This window comes from Anopheles merus, chromosome X (assembly GCF_017562075.2).
Source record: "Anopheles merus strain MAF chromosome X, AmerM5.1, whole genome shotgun sequence".
Taxonomy (NCBI): Eukaryota; Metazoa; Arthropoda; class Insecta; order Diptera; family Culicidae; genus Anopheles; species Anopheles merus.
This window is the reverse complement of record NC_054081.1, coordinates 1,685,538-1,702,007: the sequence shown is the minus strand read 5'-3', so window position 1 is coordinate 1,702,007 and position 16,470 is coordinate 1,685,538. Positions and strand designations below refer to the sequence as shown.

Sequence of the window (16,470 nt, the reverse complement as noted above, 5' to 3'; positions counted from 1 at the left end):
TGGAAATTATTCTAAATCCAGAGCATTCCAGAAACATATTCTGAACCCACACCATTCTTGAAATTAATACCGATAACATGCCATTTCTGGAATTGATCCCAGGCTTATATGTCCTAAATCTATTCCTTTTTCTAAATTATTTGAGATAGTAATACATGTGTTCTATACATTTTCTGTGTTCATATATACAAACTTCTCTAAAAAAATAACCATCCACGTGTTTGGAGATGCGCAATTACTTCCAGTCTGGGTTGGATGTTGGACCCCGATGCTTGATCTACGTTGCTCTCTGTACTGCGCAGAAAACGTTACTCTCACAATCCGATCTCTCTCGGCGCACATCGTTGACCTCTCTCTGCTACTGTCTCTTTCTCTCTGTCTCTCGTTCTCAAAAAAAATCCAACCGTCTTCTGACCGTTACACAATTTTAAACAAATCCACACACTCGACAGACGGACGGAAGGCCACCATCTAATACCTTCCGAAGGGTGTGTGCGGGAAAAAGCCTACCCTAATGCCACCGCAGAGAGAGATGTAAACCAATAAGGAGGAAAATTTCGACCATGCGCCATACAATGAAAGACACACACACACGTATGCGAGGAGCCATATGACGCACGTTTAAAGCTTCGTTGCCGTCTCCGGTCCAGCAAGCGAACTCGAGAGCCCGATGCCATAACGTGTCGCAAAGCCGATTAAATCCATAACCACAGGAACGCCGGATTCTTCCGGTGTTGTGTGAGGAAGCCTGGCCAGTGAAGGTCTTCTACCCACCCCCCGCCGGATCTCCTTCCCTACCCACAGTTCTCCCTAATTGATTGCGAAGCAGTGCAGGACGAAAAACCCTCCTCCCGTGGGAAATATCTGCGCACACACACACACACGCACGTTGAAGTCGGGAGCATTACGACACACGGTGGCGTAACAGGTCGCACATTGAGACGCTCAGTCGCATCACTTTCACTTGGGGCGCGTTTGGCAAACATGTCCGGTCGTTGGTCGTCCGGAAAATTCACCCCCACACATATACATACACGTACGCAGGCAGTCGTCGGCGTCGGCGAGTTTCACGCAGGCGGCTAGTCAGTGGCGGACGATCCACGCGGCCAACCACAGCTCTCAGGCTTAGTGCAGTGCAAACCGTCCAGCAGGACACAACACAATCATCTAGTCTAGGCCAGTAGTAGCAGCAGCAGCAGCTCTCCAAAGATGGACGGTGTTGGTGACCAGAAGGCGGCCGAGCCGCTGTACGCCCGCGATGCCGAGACGGCCGACGGTGGCATGTTCGCGAAGAAAAAGGAGGAACCCAAGTGGGTCCGTGTGATCGTGGTGTGCATCTATCTGTTCACGGTGTCGTTTGCCGCGCTGCTCCTCTCGCTCTACTACATCTTCTTCTGGACGCCGAAGATTGAGCCGTACGAGGACGACAGCCCCGAGCGGTTAACGGGGTGCGATCAGGACGATTAGCGCGGGAGTCGGCGCAGTCACACTCTCCACCAATCAATCCTTTCCCGGTTGCGGATGCAGCAGAGCAGTTACTTAGCTTTAAGGTAAGCTGGCTGGTTGGAGGAGAGACTACTTCAAAGCCCCTTTTAGGTTGTTTTTTTTTGTGGTGAGAAGTAACAGTGGGAATTATGCAATTCTATTCAGCGTGTGTGTGCTTGTACGGGTAGAATTTGAAGAATCCATGACCCGTAATAGGATTAACGGCGGCACAACGTTACATAAAACACAAATCTTCCCCGGCCCCTCGGTAGTGGCAAAGTAGTGGACCGACACATTACCGATGTCGACAGTCCATGAAGGGAGTGGATTATTTAAAATTGCTTAGCAAACAACATTCCAAACGTCCTCCCGATCACGGCTCATTACGGTGTAGTGCTTTCTTTTGAGTGGTTTGCGTACGCTGCGGATTGTTTTTCTTCCACTCTCTCTCACTCTCTCTCTCTCGTTGAAGTAGCTTTTCATATTGAAAAACAAATATGGAGATGTTTTCGAATGGGATTGGAAACCGTCCCAATTGGCTAAACCCTCCCATGCAAAAGTCACATGATGGCGCAGACATTTATTTAGATTATTAATCATTGCTTACTTGGAATGCCCAACGGGAGGAGAAGGGTGGGGTTTGGGCGGCATGGGGGTAACGCTAGGTTTAATGGCATCAGGGAAAATCCCAGCCCATTTAACGGTCCGGATTAAGTGCCAGGCGAACAATGGATATCGGAGCAGCGCCAAATGCGTTTGCTGGCTTTTGCACTGACAACTACGCTGCAGGGGTCTTGTGGATTAAATTTATTTTTTGAAACCTCATGTATTTTAACAATTTTTTTTTATACAGATTTTTATTGGTTCAATGTTCCTGTTTTGGGCATATATAGTTTTGTGTTTATTTAACGTTGATACCGATTAATTTCTAGGAAGGGACTCACTGAACTATCAAGGTTTGTTCTGTACAGGAAAAAGCTACTAGCTTCAGTAAAAGGATAATAGCTCTATGAACCATCCTTAAGAAGTTTGGGAAATAACAAATCGGTCGTTCTGACAGTATTTACATTTTTTTTATTGCTTCTGGATGTTTTTGAATTTGTTCCTTGATTTTTTCTTCGTTTTTAATTTTTTTAATCGCTCTTCCTATTTTTGGCATTGTTCAGGCATTTTTGAAACAAATTTGACAAACACATTGAATCAAAACATTTATGGAAAACGCTTAATAAATCGTGACACGAGTTTAACAGAATATCGAGATGCATTCAAAATCCAGGCAAGGAATACCCTGGAAACACAAAAGCTTCTTCTTCTTCTTCTTCTTCTTTTCTTGGCTTATCAACTTTCGCGGTAATGCCGGCCTATATAAACTTCCGAGACTTTGTTTAATGTTGTTTTTAGTTATTTTCCTTTTTTTATTCTTCCTTTTTGGATTCGTCCCTGTATCAGTATCACACAGCCGAATAGTCAGTCCTTGCTTTGGTCTGGGAATTGATTATGTCCGGCTTTGTAACGACCGACGCATCTATTGCATAGGCCAGAGGCCAGGTAGCCTCGTGAAGAGAAGCCTAATCCATATAAGAATAGGCCTTGTAGTTTCGATCAATGCACACAAATGTTATAGTTCCAATGTGATGTGCATTTGAGATGCTCGGGAATGGGAACAAGATGCTCGGGAAAAACGTCGTTTTGTTGAGTTTTGAAAATTACCCTTTTCCAGATCTACCCATGTTAATGCTTACACATGCTAACTTCGTTTAGATTTCATCGCATCCAGTTGTCTGTGGTCGTCCAGTTATCACTTTAATATTTTTTTGTATTTTACAATTCTCTTTTTACATCTTCTGCATGCTGGTTTTAAAACAAAAAATAAACACCGATCAATATCGGCAACCCAACTGGAATCTGCTGCTAAACAGAAACCCACAAACCCTGTCTTTTGGAGCGCGCCATCGTATCTCCGTCGAATCCGCTCTTTTAATGACCTTTTTGACCTTTTGTGCATGTCTTGATATAATAGTTTTATAATTTCATTTAAAATAGTACCATACACACACATACCCGTTCGATTAGGTCGTTACAGGTAACTTAATCCCCGTGAGTCAAACAGGGGGAAAGAAACCGCGACCGGGAGTTCCTTGATTTTCCGCTCCGCTCCATTTTTGCTGTTGTCCCGAGAACGCCGTGACTCCAATCTCGGGACACTCTCCGCCCGTCCCAACAAAAGAAGGAGCCAACATTGTAGTGCTCTGTGTGTGTGTACGTGCTGCATTGATTGGGAGGGAGATTTTTCCGACTCCAATGCTCAAATCTCTCCCGCGCGCTCGCACAGGCTCGGGCCCCAGAGCGAGAGCGCGCACGTACCCGAAATGGAGCGGACGTTCGCTAAAAGGCGGTGATGGAATGTAGGGAAAACAACTGGATCCTAGCGATGATTTCCACCATTGGCCACTGTTTAGTTCCGATGGACGTGCCCAAGCGAGTGGCGTTTTTCTTTTTGTTTACCCGCGCAGCAGTGGACTAGAAAAACAGCAAGGTGCAAATCGAGCGCACGCTGACGCTGGATTTCGTTCGCGTGTGACCGTGTGTGTGTGTGCGTGCGTGTTTTATTTTCCACACTGAAATCGTGTTTTTCCATCGCACCGAAAAGCAAAACAAATTCTCGCTGCGGCAAAAAAAAAACGGCAGCTCGTTCCAGGCGGCGGCCTTCCCGGCAAAGGATGTAACACGCCACGCAGTGCAGTGCAAAGCGAAACCGACAGGGGACCGCGGAAAACTCGGCGCCATCAACCACTGTGCTTCTCTCCATCAACCGCAACTCCCGCGGCGGGGTCGGTGACACGCTGGAAAAGGGCAGCACTGGACCTGCCGAAGGGAAAACGGCACTACCCCCGTATGCTCTTTGTTCAAGGCGCACCAAACGTAAAATGTAAATTTATTACCATTAGGCGCAAACATAAAACAGATAGCGCGCGACGAGAGGGCGTGTGTGTTAGTGTGTGTGTGTGTTCTGAGGGTGTTTGCTTCGGTTTCCTCAATAAAAGCGAGCTCGTAAATCCAGTCCGCTGTGTGGCTGTGGCGGGGAAGGCGAATGCATTTTCCGATCAAAGCGTGCATCAGAGCCGTCTCAGGTCATGACAGACATTCCGGGACTATAAATTTGCGTATGTTTTGTTTCCCGTGTTTCCCGACGCTCTGTGTTTGTGTTTTTCCTACCCACAAACCAACCATCATCCCCGTCAGGTATTTATGAGTGAGTGGTAATAAAATCCGTCTCTGGCAAATGGAGCAGTGTGGTCCCGAGTGTGAGTGTTGAAAGGCTGGTTGGAAAATAATTAACTTGCTTTCATCGCGCTGGATGCCGCGGGAAATGCTTAACCTAATTTTGCTGCCCCCTCCACCAGGCAGCACACTGACCTACGGCATACGGGAAGAACTGTGTGCCAGTGTGTGTATCTGTTTGTATTTGTGCGCCTTAATTGCCGTAATCCATTTAGGGAACGACAAATCGAATCAACGCTATCTATCAATTTGCGTTATTAGACATACCAAAGGAAGGAAGTAAAAGGAAATAAATTAAGCAAAAGCACGGTGAGAGAGATAAGCTATGTTGGTGGCTGCTTATCTCGAATCAAAGACAGGACGAAAATGAAAAAAAGAAAAACAACAAACGATCCGAAGGAATGAAGCGCATAAAACCCCCGGCAGGGCACATAGATTGCCCTTTATCCAGCTTTGCGCTCTCCATCCCGCGCTCAGTGTGCGGTTGTTTGGAAAAATCAATAATTATTTCCACGCGTACGTAATTAGCCGCCCGTCCTGGTGTGCCCTCCGGCCGCACGGCGGAAAATAGCACACGCAGATGTTTGCAGCTCTGCTATTGCCCGAGCGCTCGCACGCTCGCTCTCTCGCGTGTGTTTACATTTAGCCGACACGAACGGCGTGTTTTTGTCTCGGCAGGGCAGCAATGGCCAGGGATCGGCAAGAAGCCGATCCGGAGTTTACATTTTTCTTTTGCAATGGCTGTGAACAATTGCACTTAAAACACAAGTGGCTGGTGGCAGACTACCAAAATCGAGTTCTTGTTGTGGCGATGGGAAGCATTTTTGGCTCGAAGGATATTTTGCTTGATGTCCAAAATTTCTTGAAAAAGAGCGGTATCAGCTGTTCGGCACTAGACTTGTTCAGGGTTTTTTTTTGTGCAATGTGGCTAACTCTTTTAAAAACACGAAAGAAAACTACCATTTTATGGCTGACTTACTTACTTATCAGGCGCCACACCCGCTTTGCGGTCTTAGTCTTCCTCTGGAGTGTCCGATACCGTCCCAATCTGTCATCCCGACCTTAATGGCGAACGCCTCCACGCTATCTTGCCACTTGCATTTGGGCCTACCACGCCTCTTCTGGCCTTGTGGCACCCAAACAAGATTTTACGGGCTGGGTCGTCCGTTTCCATGGGTACAACATGGCCAGCCCACTGGAACCTGGCGAGCTTGATACGCTGTACGACAGTGAGGTCCACGAACATCTAGTAAAACGGATCCTCCATTGTCCTTCCACACATACGGGGCCAAGTATCCTTCTGAGCATCTTCCTCTCAAACGCGGCTGCGAGGGATTTGTGAGATTGGGACATTATCCATGCCTTAGAGATGTATTTGAATACCGGAACTTTATAGGGACTATATAGACCCAGCTTCTTCCGTTGTGACAGGTTTCTCAGGCTGTAGAAAGACTGGTTGACAGCCAGCGTCCTTGCGCTCAACTCAACTACAATCCTATTGTCGTTACTGACCTTAGACCCAAGATAAGTGAATTCTGGGACGACTTCAAAAGTGCGTTCATCTATATGTACGCCACGCTTACGTAAATTTAGATTTGTTGATTGTAGAGTAGCTGATGTTGCCACCATCAGTTTGGTCTTTGTCTCGTTATTCTGCAATCCGAGGTTCTCTGCTGCCTGCTCAATCCCTTGATATGATTCTGCTACATAGGAGAGCCGCAGACCAATGATTTCTATATCATCAGTGTATGCCAGGATCTGGGTTGACTTATAGAAGATGATTCCCGAAGTATCCGCCCTCATGTCACGAATGGCACTCTCTAGCCAAATTGAATAGAAGACAGGCACGTCCGTCACCCTGACGCTGACCTTTGGTGGTAGCAAAAGGTCCTGAGAGTTTTCCCCTAGCAAGTGACGTTGGTCATCGTCATTCTAACTAGCCTTATTAGATTGGCCGGGACTCCAAAAGAGATCATAGCGTCGTATAGTTTTACCCTGGCTATGCTATCATCTGCAGCATTGAAGTCAATGAAGAGATGGTACGTGTCGGGTATGTATTCAGCCATCTTCTCCAAGATCTGCCGTATAGTGAAGATCTGAACAGTGGTTGATTTTAAAACCACTAGTTTTCATTTAAAAGCAAGGAGGAAAACTACCATTTGATGTCATTTTTTGGAAAAACGCCTCTAGCGAGATTGGGCGAAATTGTCTGATTTATTATCTTCGCACGAATTTTTGACGAATGAGTAGTATTTCCGAGCGGAGAGCATGATTTGTTTCCATATCAATAACCGGAAAGGCTATCCAAGATATAAGAAAGGTTTGAAACATGTCCACCAAGAATGAAAAGTCTTAATTCAAGTCAAAACGTTCTGAAATTTCAAAGGAATTATTTAAAATGCACTTTCTGCTAATTTTTGTCCTTTTTATCATGTTTTTGTCTATTTGCTGTCTTTTTTGTATTTGATCTAGGAGTTTTAATTCCAAATTCTACTTCAAAGCTGGCAAAGCATCGCTCATGATTTATGTTCCGCTAGGGTTCTGATATCGAGCACTAATGCTGATGATTCGCTTCTCCGATTTGTCCGTTAATGGTAGAGAAAAGAAGATTGAAGAAAACTTTGTGGAAACCTTGAAGTCACTTAGCAAAAAAAGAAAACAAGGTTGACTGCAAGAATTTAATCATTTTTTCCTTCGCTTTTTCAACTGGAATTCGAGGTATCTGGAATGCTGGAATTCGATAACAATAATAAAATCAGCCGATATAATAATACATTTGTGACATTTTTCAATCATTTGGTTCATAAATAAAACTTTCAATCAAAAATTCCAACATTGGTATTGAATGTTTTGTTGCCAAATCTTTCGTTTCCCATTGCCACCAGACTTATTCATTTAGGTCTCCAACTTTGCCATCTAAGAAATTGGCGTTAAAAGCATTAGTTACACAAAAATATCTTCCACAAAGAAGTAACTATATCAATCGTGGAGTAATGCATCAAATAACAAACGTTGACCCTTTTGCCCCAAAACGCTTGCTAACCCCTGCGCTACAGAGCGATTCTGCACACTTGAACACACATTTGCCGCACGCCCTTCCCTCGCCTCCGCGAGCCGTGTTGGGCAGCTAAACAGTAAACAAAAATGCAATAGTTGGCTAATTTCACCCAATCCCAATACATGCAGAGACACACTGACACACCGAGCGAGAGTCCGATGCGATAGGCGGCCAACGGGGGAACGGCACACAGCAGCAGCGGCAACACGATGAGCTACACGGCCGAGGAGAAGATAAAGCTCGCGGGCGAAGACTCGAAGGATCGGCTGTACGAGGCGAAACAGAACCAGAAGGCGATACGCATCCTGACGGTGGCGGCGTACGTGCTGTGCGTGTCGCTGGTCGCCATCATGCTGTCGCTCTACTACATCTTCTTCTGGGATCCGAGCACGAACCCGATGCAGCAGAAAACGCAAACGATCGGTCGGTTTCGGGGCGTTCATTGTCACTGGAGTATCTTTAATTTGTGCTCTTTCTCTTTTTTTCGTATCTCCTCTTTGCACCCTCCAGATACCCTTATCATACCGGACCATCTGGCGATCCGGCTGGCGAACCGCAGCGAGGTACCGGCGAGCCGCTTTTTCCACACCTTCTACCAGCACCTGGTGCAGGATCGCGTCGTCAAGATCCGGAAGGAGGTACAGATCTCGGAGTCGTCCAATCTCACCAAACTGATCGAGCTGTACCATCAGCAGCAGCAGCAGCAGCAGCAGCACCGTCCGGGCAAGCAGTCGCCGCCCGACGGTCCACTCTCCTACCAGCTGCAGGCGGAGCAGCAGCCAGGCTCGGCCGCGAGCGATGGGCCCCGGCTGCACACGGACGAGGACGACGGTAGCGACGATTACGAGCAGAGCGGCAACTACGAGCTGTACTCCAACCACACCACCATCCAGCTCGATGCCGACGAAACCGGGCCGCAATGAGAGGTCATTCTCACTGCACTGCTTGGAGCCCACAGACGCACCCCCCGGCTTAGTCGCGACTCTCTCTCTCACACACACACACACGCGCATCTCGGTGCGGAACTATACATACAGGAATTGCGCGCACACGTTTTCGTACGATTTTAATGCACCAAACACCACCCCACACACGTAACTGCTACAAACCGAGGAAGAAGAAACAAATATTATATACCTATATATATATACATATATACACGGCACCGACAGCAGAACAGGGAAGGTATGCGCTGCAAGAGGTGGCATGAGGGACGGACGAGCGCGGGCGCGTATCCTGCGTGCCACGTGCTGGCGCACGCTTGCGGAGGATGAAAAACGCGGATGGTACAGTGGAGTAGTGTAACTTTGTGGCCTAAAACCGAATTACCGTGCGTGCGTGTGTGTGTGTCACTAACCCAACCAAATATGTAAACAAAAAAACAAAAACTCTAAAACAGACACACTTTCCCTATTCCATCCGAGCGGACCGCGCCAAGGCCGCGCGGTGTAAGATGAGTTGGGCGGGCAACTCTTGCAATAAAAACTGCACACCCAGGATGCACGGGGAAGGGTAGGGAAGGGAGCACCATACAAAGACAACTGCTATCGGTTGTACCTTCCCCCCCCCCCGCGCCCTTGGGGCGTTTTCCTCTCCCGCGAATGTTTTAAACGTGAAGATATTTAACTATATTAACGGATAGCGTTTTAGTACCTTTTGGACGAGCTAGCAAGTTTATAGCGAGCGAGAGCGAAAGAGAGAGGGTGTGTGCGTGGAGAGTGAGAGAGAGTATAGTTGTTCTCCTGTTTGATTGTAGAGCCCTCTAGGAGCACGTGGTTAGGATAGTAGAACACCACCGAAACAACAGGTCTTTGCTGCATCCGCTGCCTGTCATCCGGTTCGAGCGTAGAGCGATTGCAGCAGCAGCAGCAGTAGACCATTACACCAAAGAAGAATGCTTTAGGGAGCTTTGTTGAAGGTAGCACACATTTACCAATGGAGGCACACTTGATTGATTGAGGAGCTCGTTCGACAGCAGCAACAGCACTTCAGCATGATTGTATTTCTATTTAGCCTATACACACACACACACCCACAGACACACACACACACATAGGTATCACAACCCAGCAACAGCAGCATGCAGCCTAACAATGAAACCGAACAAAAACCGTACTCAATATTTGACTTGTATGAAACAATAAAGAGTTTTTCGTTTTACTCTGCACCCACACAGTAGCAGCTGAGCGCTAGCGCCCGCCGTCGCCTTCCCCTTGCTCGTCGTCCAGCTCGTCCGCCAGCGTGCCGCTGTCGTCGATCAGCTTCTTGAGGCACTCCTTCATCGACATCCGGTCGAGGTTGCACGCCTCGCTGAAGCTCGCCCGGGTAAGCTTGCTCGCCATCCGGCGCATCTTCTCCTCCTTGATCAGCTTGCGCGCCTCCAGCTTCAGCTTGCCGGTGTACTTGCCGCCTGCCGATCGGGAGGCTCCCGCGCCACCCTCCTCTTGCTCCTCCTCATCATCCTCTACCTCCTCCTCTGCTTCGGCGTCTTTTACTGTGCTTGGTTGATTGGTGCTGCTGCTGCTGCGGTCGTCGTCGTCGTCGTCGTCAGCGCCCTGCAGCGAGGGCTGCAACCTTCCGCCCACCCGCCGCAGCTTCGGCAGCGGGGGGACGGAGCCGGCCGCCTTTCTCCGATGCGTCCGGTGCGGCACTTTGGTGAACAGGCTTCGTTTCCGCTTTTCCGGTCGTTTTTCTTCCTCCGCACTGTCCACATCGGCCGCATCGGGGTCGTCGTCTTGCCCGGGCGGCTCCTTCTCGATCGTTTCAACTGCATCGTTTTCCTCCTCCTCTTCCTCCTCGTCTTCTTCCTCTTCCTCTTCATCGTGTAGCGACACGGAACCGGTTGGCTCGGGCTCGACCGCCGCACCCGCGCCGCTACCGTCCAGCACCGCCGACCACCGCAGCCGGTCGCCGGCCAGATCGTACCGGCGGCGCATGATGAAGATGCACGGTCTGGTTTTGATCTTCACCGGCAGCACCGACCGGTACTGCAGCCCGATGCTGCTGAAGCACTCGACAAACTCGACGATCTCGTGCGTCTGCGACAGCAGCCGCATCTTGTCCGAGTATTTGTCCTGCGCCTCGGTCAGCAGATAGTCGAACCGGTGCAGCATTTCGTCGTCCGGCCGCAGGTTCTCGAGCTTGCTGTAGCTGCAAAAGAAAAAAAAAACACGAAAATGAAAGGTTCGTGTTAGTGTAGATTCGAACGAGGGGAACGGGTGCGGCTTTCGTGCTTACGTCCAGTCGGAGTTGATCTGAGCGAACCGCGAGACGCCGCTCTGCGCTGACAGGTTGTCGATGTGGACGGACACGTTCATTTCTCCCGCCGCAAGTCGATGGAAGCTGAGGGAGAGGGAAAAGCGTTGCGTATTATACGGTGTAGTGTTGGGTTTCATGGATCTTTCGATGCGATTCATTCATATGAATCAGCAGTGATGAGTGATTCGAATCTCGAGTCGAATCTTCAAAGATTCATGAATCTCTAACGATTCACAAATCTTCAAAGATTCTCAAACCTACAAAGATTCATGAATCTCTAAATATTCATGAATATCCAATGAATCATGAATCTTCAAGGATTCTTGAATTTAAAAAAAAAATCATAAATCCATTAAAGTTCATATATCTCTAGGGATTTAGGCATCTTGGGATCTACTCTATCTATCTCGCTCGCTCGTCCGACAGCTATCGGGTGAGAATTTCTGCTAGCTGCTAACATTCTGAGGCAGCTTATGGACTGTGACCGACTTACCGCGAGATGGCCACTCCGCCGGGATAGTTGGTGCCAGCGACCAGCAGCAGAAACATTGTCAGCAGCGTGTTCCCGAACAGATGGCCGATGCACACGAACGAAAGAAACTTGTTCCACAGACTTTTCTGCCTGTTTAACCATCTGAAAAACAGGGGGGAGAAAACATGCCATTAATGCCGTGCCCTTCCACGTGTTCAGTCACAGAACCACTCCCCCCGGCGACTTACAGTCGATTGCACGCGCAGGCTGCCGCCACGTTAAACAGCGGAAAGACGTAGATGATGAAGCGCAGCTCCTTGTGGGGCAGGAAGGAGAACAGCAGCACGAACACGACCGCCGGCACCACCAGCGACCGGATGCGCGTCTCCAGATAGAGGCCGAGCGGTACGAACACGATCGAGAGGCCCATCGCGCGCGGCAGCGCGGAGTAGACGTACCACAGGAACGGCGAGGTGCCCCACTCGGAGCTCTTGTTCTGCACCGTGTTGAACCAGAACACCTCCGCCTCCGGCCACAGGAGGCGGCGCCAGAAGTAGCTGTCCACGGTGACGGTGAGCGCGACCAGCAGCACACCGGCCGGGATGGCGATGCGCAGCAGGGCGGGCAGCGAGATGCGCTGGTAGTACAGATCGTACAGCAGGTACAGGCCGAGCAGCATGGCCAGCTCCGCCCGGAAGATGATGATGGCCGCGCCGGAGCAGACGACGAACCGCTTGACGCACCGGTTCAGCCAGTAGTCGATCGCGAGCAGCACGAGCGGCAGCGCCATAATGTTCGGCAGCGGGCGGCTCATGTAGAACATGAAGTGGAACTGGGTGGCCGTGATCAGCATGAACCAGACGCCGACCGTCACGCCGAACCGGTGCAGGATCGTTTTCTTCAGCCGGCTCCAGGCGAACACGACCGTGCCGGCGAGCGCAAACCGAACTGATGGGGAAGGGCAGACGGAACCGTCAAGGTCTGGTCGGGCGTAAGCCTGGCGCAGCATGGCGCACACATCCTACCTGCATACTGCATCCAAAACTTGTTGATCTCGAACAGCTCGAGCAGCGTCGCGATTGGCGTCACCAGCAGCGCGATGAACAGCGGGGCCAGAAAGGTGCGTGGCACCACGCCCGGGAACTCATGGTGATCGTACTGCGGAAAACAAGGAGAGAAATTTTGCAACAGTTGGCGTAAAATGGCGCTCCACCCTCCCAGTCCACTCACCTCGGTAAGGTTCGTCCGGTGGTAGAGCAGATCGTGGATCGCCTGCAGGTTGAAGCTTTCCTCCACCTTGGTGAACGGCGTGTACACGCAGTGGGCGGCTGCAATCAGGAACACCAGCACCGACATCGCGTCCTCCCCACAGCGTGTGTATGTGTGTGTGTGTGTGTGTGTTGCTGCTGCTACCGAGCCCCAAACATAGAGCGCACTAATCCGTGGCCACGTCGTTTCGCCGGAAAAAGGGGTCCTTTCGAGCGGCTGCTGCTTGAATGGCTTCTGCTGGCCAGTCGCTTCGCGGCTGACACTTTGTTGGCACGCTGTGTGTGTGTATGTGTGTGCGCTCCCACGTACGGCGCGCGTACAGCGAATTGTGTCGGTCGGCTATTTTTACTAGCGTCGAGTAGATCTAAAATAAAACCGCAACAGGCGCATCAACGCAACGGGCCGGCTGTGGCCTGTGGGCAGGGCCGGACGGTCGACCAGATCGGTAGGCCGGGACAGTACAGGGGGCAAGAGAGGCATAACTCACATCATTCATGCACAAAAAATTCCCGTCATCGCTTATTGGTCGGCGGGTCGGGCAAAAGGTTTTTGGCACAGCTTCAATCGTGGCAGCAGCAGCAGCAGCGATTGTTTTCGTATTAGGCCAAACTGTAAAGCTGCTCTCTCCGCACCCGGCCCGTAGGAGAAGGATCGTAGCGACGACTCTGGACTCGACACGTATTTTTAGTCACCGGACGGTTGTGTTGTGTGTTTTAGCAGTGTTTGCAGAGCTGAAACAACAGAACGACACGTTCAAACGGGCATTGCGTCGCTGGGGGATGCCGACACAAACGCACCGAAAGTACTTGCGAGGCAACCGGGGCAAAACGACTCACCTGGTCGGCAGGGCAGCTCCACAGCTTCTCTAGGGCGAGCAAGGCTCAAAATAAATATCACAACAAACGTGCACCGGGACCGGCTGATCCTCGTCCGCGGATCGTGCGCCCGCTGTCAACTGCTGCTAACGTCAGTGGTGGCCGCTTCCCACCAACAGCGCGCTGCTGGCGTCGACAAAGATGACGTTTTCGCTTCGCTTTGTTTGTTTTGATATAGACTCGCACAGTGGGCCCGTCCGGGCGCCCCGAAAATGGGCTTATTTTAGGTATGCGGAGGAAAAATCGGCCACCAAACTGTTGGTTAGCTTGGAACTTTCCATTAGCTTGTGAAATGCTGACTATTGTGATTAGCACATAAAATAATAACATTTTTCAAGCAGCGTTGCTTGGGAGCGCCTAGATGTATGCAATTTGTTAAACAGTGATGATGTTTTCAGTTTAGAAGGCATCATTCAGTAGTTCCGTAACACCTGCAGAATATATTAACCTGTTTTAATAATCGTAACAAATTATTACTTTTTTCCGGATCCCATTAGTATTGACCCACTTACAAAAACGATAATAATATGCATTCACCATTGCCGATGTTCTACTTGTATCGTTTTCGGAATTCTTAGGCTACCAAAGTCGATTTATTATTCTATTGAATGCTTCTTCTCCCACACTTTTTGCTAGAAAGATTTAAAATATTTATGTAAAACACGTTTAAAAAACATATTTTTTCATATCTCAGATCAGAGATGTTCAAATATTCATGAATCTTTGGATATTTATGAATATTTATAGATCTCTGGAGTAGTGATGAGGGAAATGAAGTTTTCGTCGGAATGAATTCCGACTTGCTCCGCAGTTTTCTGGAATCGATTCCGAATAGTGGATCCGGAATCAGCTTCCAAAATCGAATCTGCTCCGGAATCGGAATTGGCTCTGGAATTGGAATCGGCTCCGGAATCGGTTCCGGAATTGGCTCTAGAATTGACTTTGGAATCGAAATTGACTCCGAACTCAGAATCAGCTTCGAAAGGAAGCTTGCACAAGGAATCAAAATTTATTTGTAATCGATTTATTCTCATGAAGATTCCCGTTCTGATTTCGCATCTGAAACTTCGTATTTCAATTATTCCTACTCCGGAATCGGCTCCGAAATTGATTCCAGCATCGGAATTGGCTCCGAAATTGATTCCAAACACGGGATCGGAATCCAGTAGGTTCCGATTCTGGGCTCCCACCACTACTCTGGAGATTCATGGTTTTTTTTAAGATCCATGCATAAAGATTCGTAAATCTTTGGATATTCGATTCGAGAATCGCTGAAGTTGCATATCAATGAATCTCGACGAAAGGTTCATGTAACACAACACTAGATGGAACCTTCAAGCTGCTTCAAGTTTTATGTTTTACCATCAACTCTTCCAAACGTGCAATCGTTACGTCGACCAACGGTTACGTCGGTTACTTTGCAGATTTGCATGCAAGGCTGTGTACAATATAGTCTAAAGCATTTTAGATTAGTTTGCCATAAAACATATCTATAATTTCTTTTTTTTATAATAAAATGATGCTAATGATTTTCCATCTGATGAGTTAATAACCGACATCGAATAAAAAATAGTTTATTTCAGAAAATATATCATAAGCCCGCAATGGATTAGATGAGCTGGGACATGGAGGTGGAATTTCAACCGTCGGGGGGCACACTCATCCCATCGCAATTTCACACCCCAAACCCGTCGATTTACACTGTTCGGCACGTAAGATAATAACTCATGTCCACGGGACTTCCTCGCACAGCTCCCGGACGGCCTCCAGAACCAGTACCGGGCCCAAACGGGAAACGGCAAGGAATGTAATTTTCAAACCGATGCATTTATCTGAATGCACCAGTGACGATGACGGTGGAGGCGGCCGTGGTCCGGGACAGAATGAATTATTGCCGTTGAGCGAATTTGGAATCGCATCCGTGCCGCGGGCGTGGTGTGCTTCTTGCAGCAGCAGCTCCCGGAAACAACTCACCTTCCCTTCCCCCTCACCACCACAGCCTCATGACACACGCGCACACCCGTCGCTCGTTCGCTGGTGGCTTGGTCACTCAATCACACGCCGGATAAAAAGCGCATCGGGAGCGGTAATTGAAAAATTCAAATTTTCTAATACTTCCGGCGTGAGCGCGCGCGTGTGTGTTGGAGTTGACACCGGAAGTAGGGTGAGGAAGGGAAGGAGACCGAATAATAAAAAAAAAAACCGTCAGCAGAGCACAGTGGTGGCGGGAAGGGAATTGTAATTTCCTGCCCTGCTGGCTGGCGGTACGCTTCGCGCCATCCACACCTGCCACGTGGGTGCGCTGGAAGTTCGGCCGGGAGGAAAACGTTTCTTTTGTAGTCAGCTTTGGCATGCCAACTCAAGGCTCAGTCTTAACGTTTGAAACATTTCGTCTAATTAACAGCAGCGAGCCAAAGAGTGCAAGAAAACATAGCAAACGAAGGTCGCTGCTTCCCCACCAAAGGAAAAGTCATTTTCTTTTTTCAAAAATTTGCCTCTCAATCAATGCCTGGCAATCCAATCGGCGAAGCAATCATATCGTAGCGGCGCAGCGTTTGCACTACTAAAATGTGCCTGCCTGCCAGAGCTGATACAGGGCGACATGAGGCTGGTGAAGGAGGGGGAGGGGGGTGATGAGGGCGAGAGATGGTGTGTAATAAAATTTACCATTCCCGGGGCCTCGCTCAGCCGGCCGGAGAAAATGTCACCCTCGGTGTAACTCATTTTTTATCAGCCCAGAAGACGGTTACGATTTTTCCCATTTCCTTTAG

General features: G+C 49.0%; 2 protein-coding genes across 4 annotated transcripts; one reads left to right on the top strand and one right to left on the bottom strand.

Moving 5' to 3' along the window:
* Positions 1-1,006: 1,006 nt before the first annotated feature.
* On the top strand, positions 1,007-9,214 carry LOC121588706. 3 transcript variants are annotated; one of them, XM_041906990.1, is made up of 3 exons: positions 1,007-1,550; positions 7,954-8,248; positions 8,336-9,214. In XM_041906990.1, the coding sequence occupies exons 2-3, from the start codon at positions 8,035-8,037 to the stop codon at positions 8,746-8,748; spliced, it is 627 nt and encodes a 208-aa protein (XP_041762924.1). In that variant the 5' UTR covers positions 1,007-1,550; positions 7,954-8,034; the 3' UTR covers positions 8,749-9,214. The 3 variants fall into 3 exon arrangements, with proteins under 3 accessions (XP_041762924.1, XP_041762917.1, XP_041762934.1); XM_041906983.1 differs by lacking the exon at positions 1,007-1,550 and adding an exon at positions 3,752-4,414; XM_041907000.1 differs by lacking the exon at positions 1,007-1,550 and adding an exon at positions 4,457-4,728.
* A 167-nt stretch (positions 9,215-9,381) lies between these two features.
* LOC121588697 (probable Dol-P-Man:Man(7)GlcNAc(2)-PP-Dol alpha-1,6-mannosyltransferase) lies at positions 9,382-13,825 on the bottom strand. Its single transcript, XM_041906972.1, has 8 exons — positions 13,661-13,825; positions 13,312-13,555; positions 12,786-13,188; positions 12,581-12,713; positions 11,804-12,503; positions 11,577-11,717; positions 11,063-11,167; positions 9,382-10,975 (listed from the first exon to the last, which is right to left on the bottom strand). The coding sequence occupies exons 3-8, from the start codon at positions 12,909-12,911 to the stop codon at positions 10,015-10,017; spliced, it is 2,166 nt and encodes a 721-aa protein (XP_041762906.1). The 5' UTR covers positions 12,912-13,188; positions 13,312-13,555; positions 13,661-13,825; the 3' UTR covers positions 9,382-10,014.
* Positions 13,826-16,470: the final 2,645 nt, after the last annotated feature.

Excerpts from the sequence above, each read along its gene's own strand:
- LOC121588706 (XM_041906990.1), top strand. The coding sequence starts at position 8,035 with ATGAGCTACACGGCCGAGGAGAAGATAAAGCTCGCGGGCGAAGACTCG. Across the intron at positions 8,249-8,335 it reads GCAGAAAACGCAAACGATCG|ATACCCTTATCATACCGGAC; the intron begins GTCGGTTTCGGG and ends TGCACCCTCCAG.
- LOC121588697 (XM_041906972.1), bottom strand. The coding sequence starts at position 12,911 with ATGTCGGTGCTGGTGTTCCTGATTGCAGCCGCCCACTGCGTGTACACG. Across the intron at positions 12,714-12,785 it reads ACCGGACGAACCTTACCGAG|TACGATCACCATGAGTTCCC; the intron begins GTGAGTGGACTG and ends TGTTTTCCGCAG. Across the intron at positions 10,976-11,062 it reads CAGATCAACTCCGACTGGAC|CTACAGCAAGCTCGAGAACC; the intron begins GTAAGCACGAAA and ends TTTCTTTTGCAG.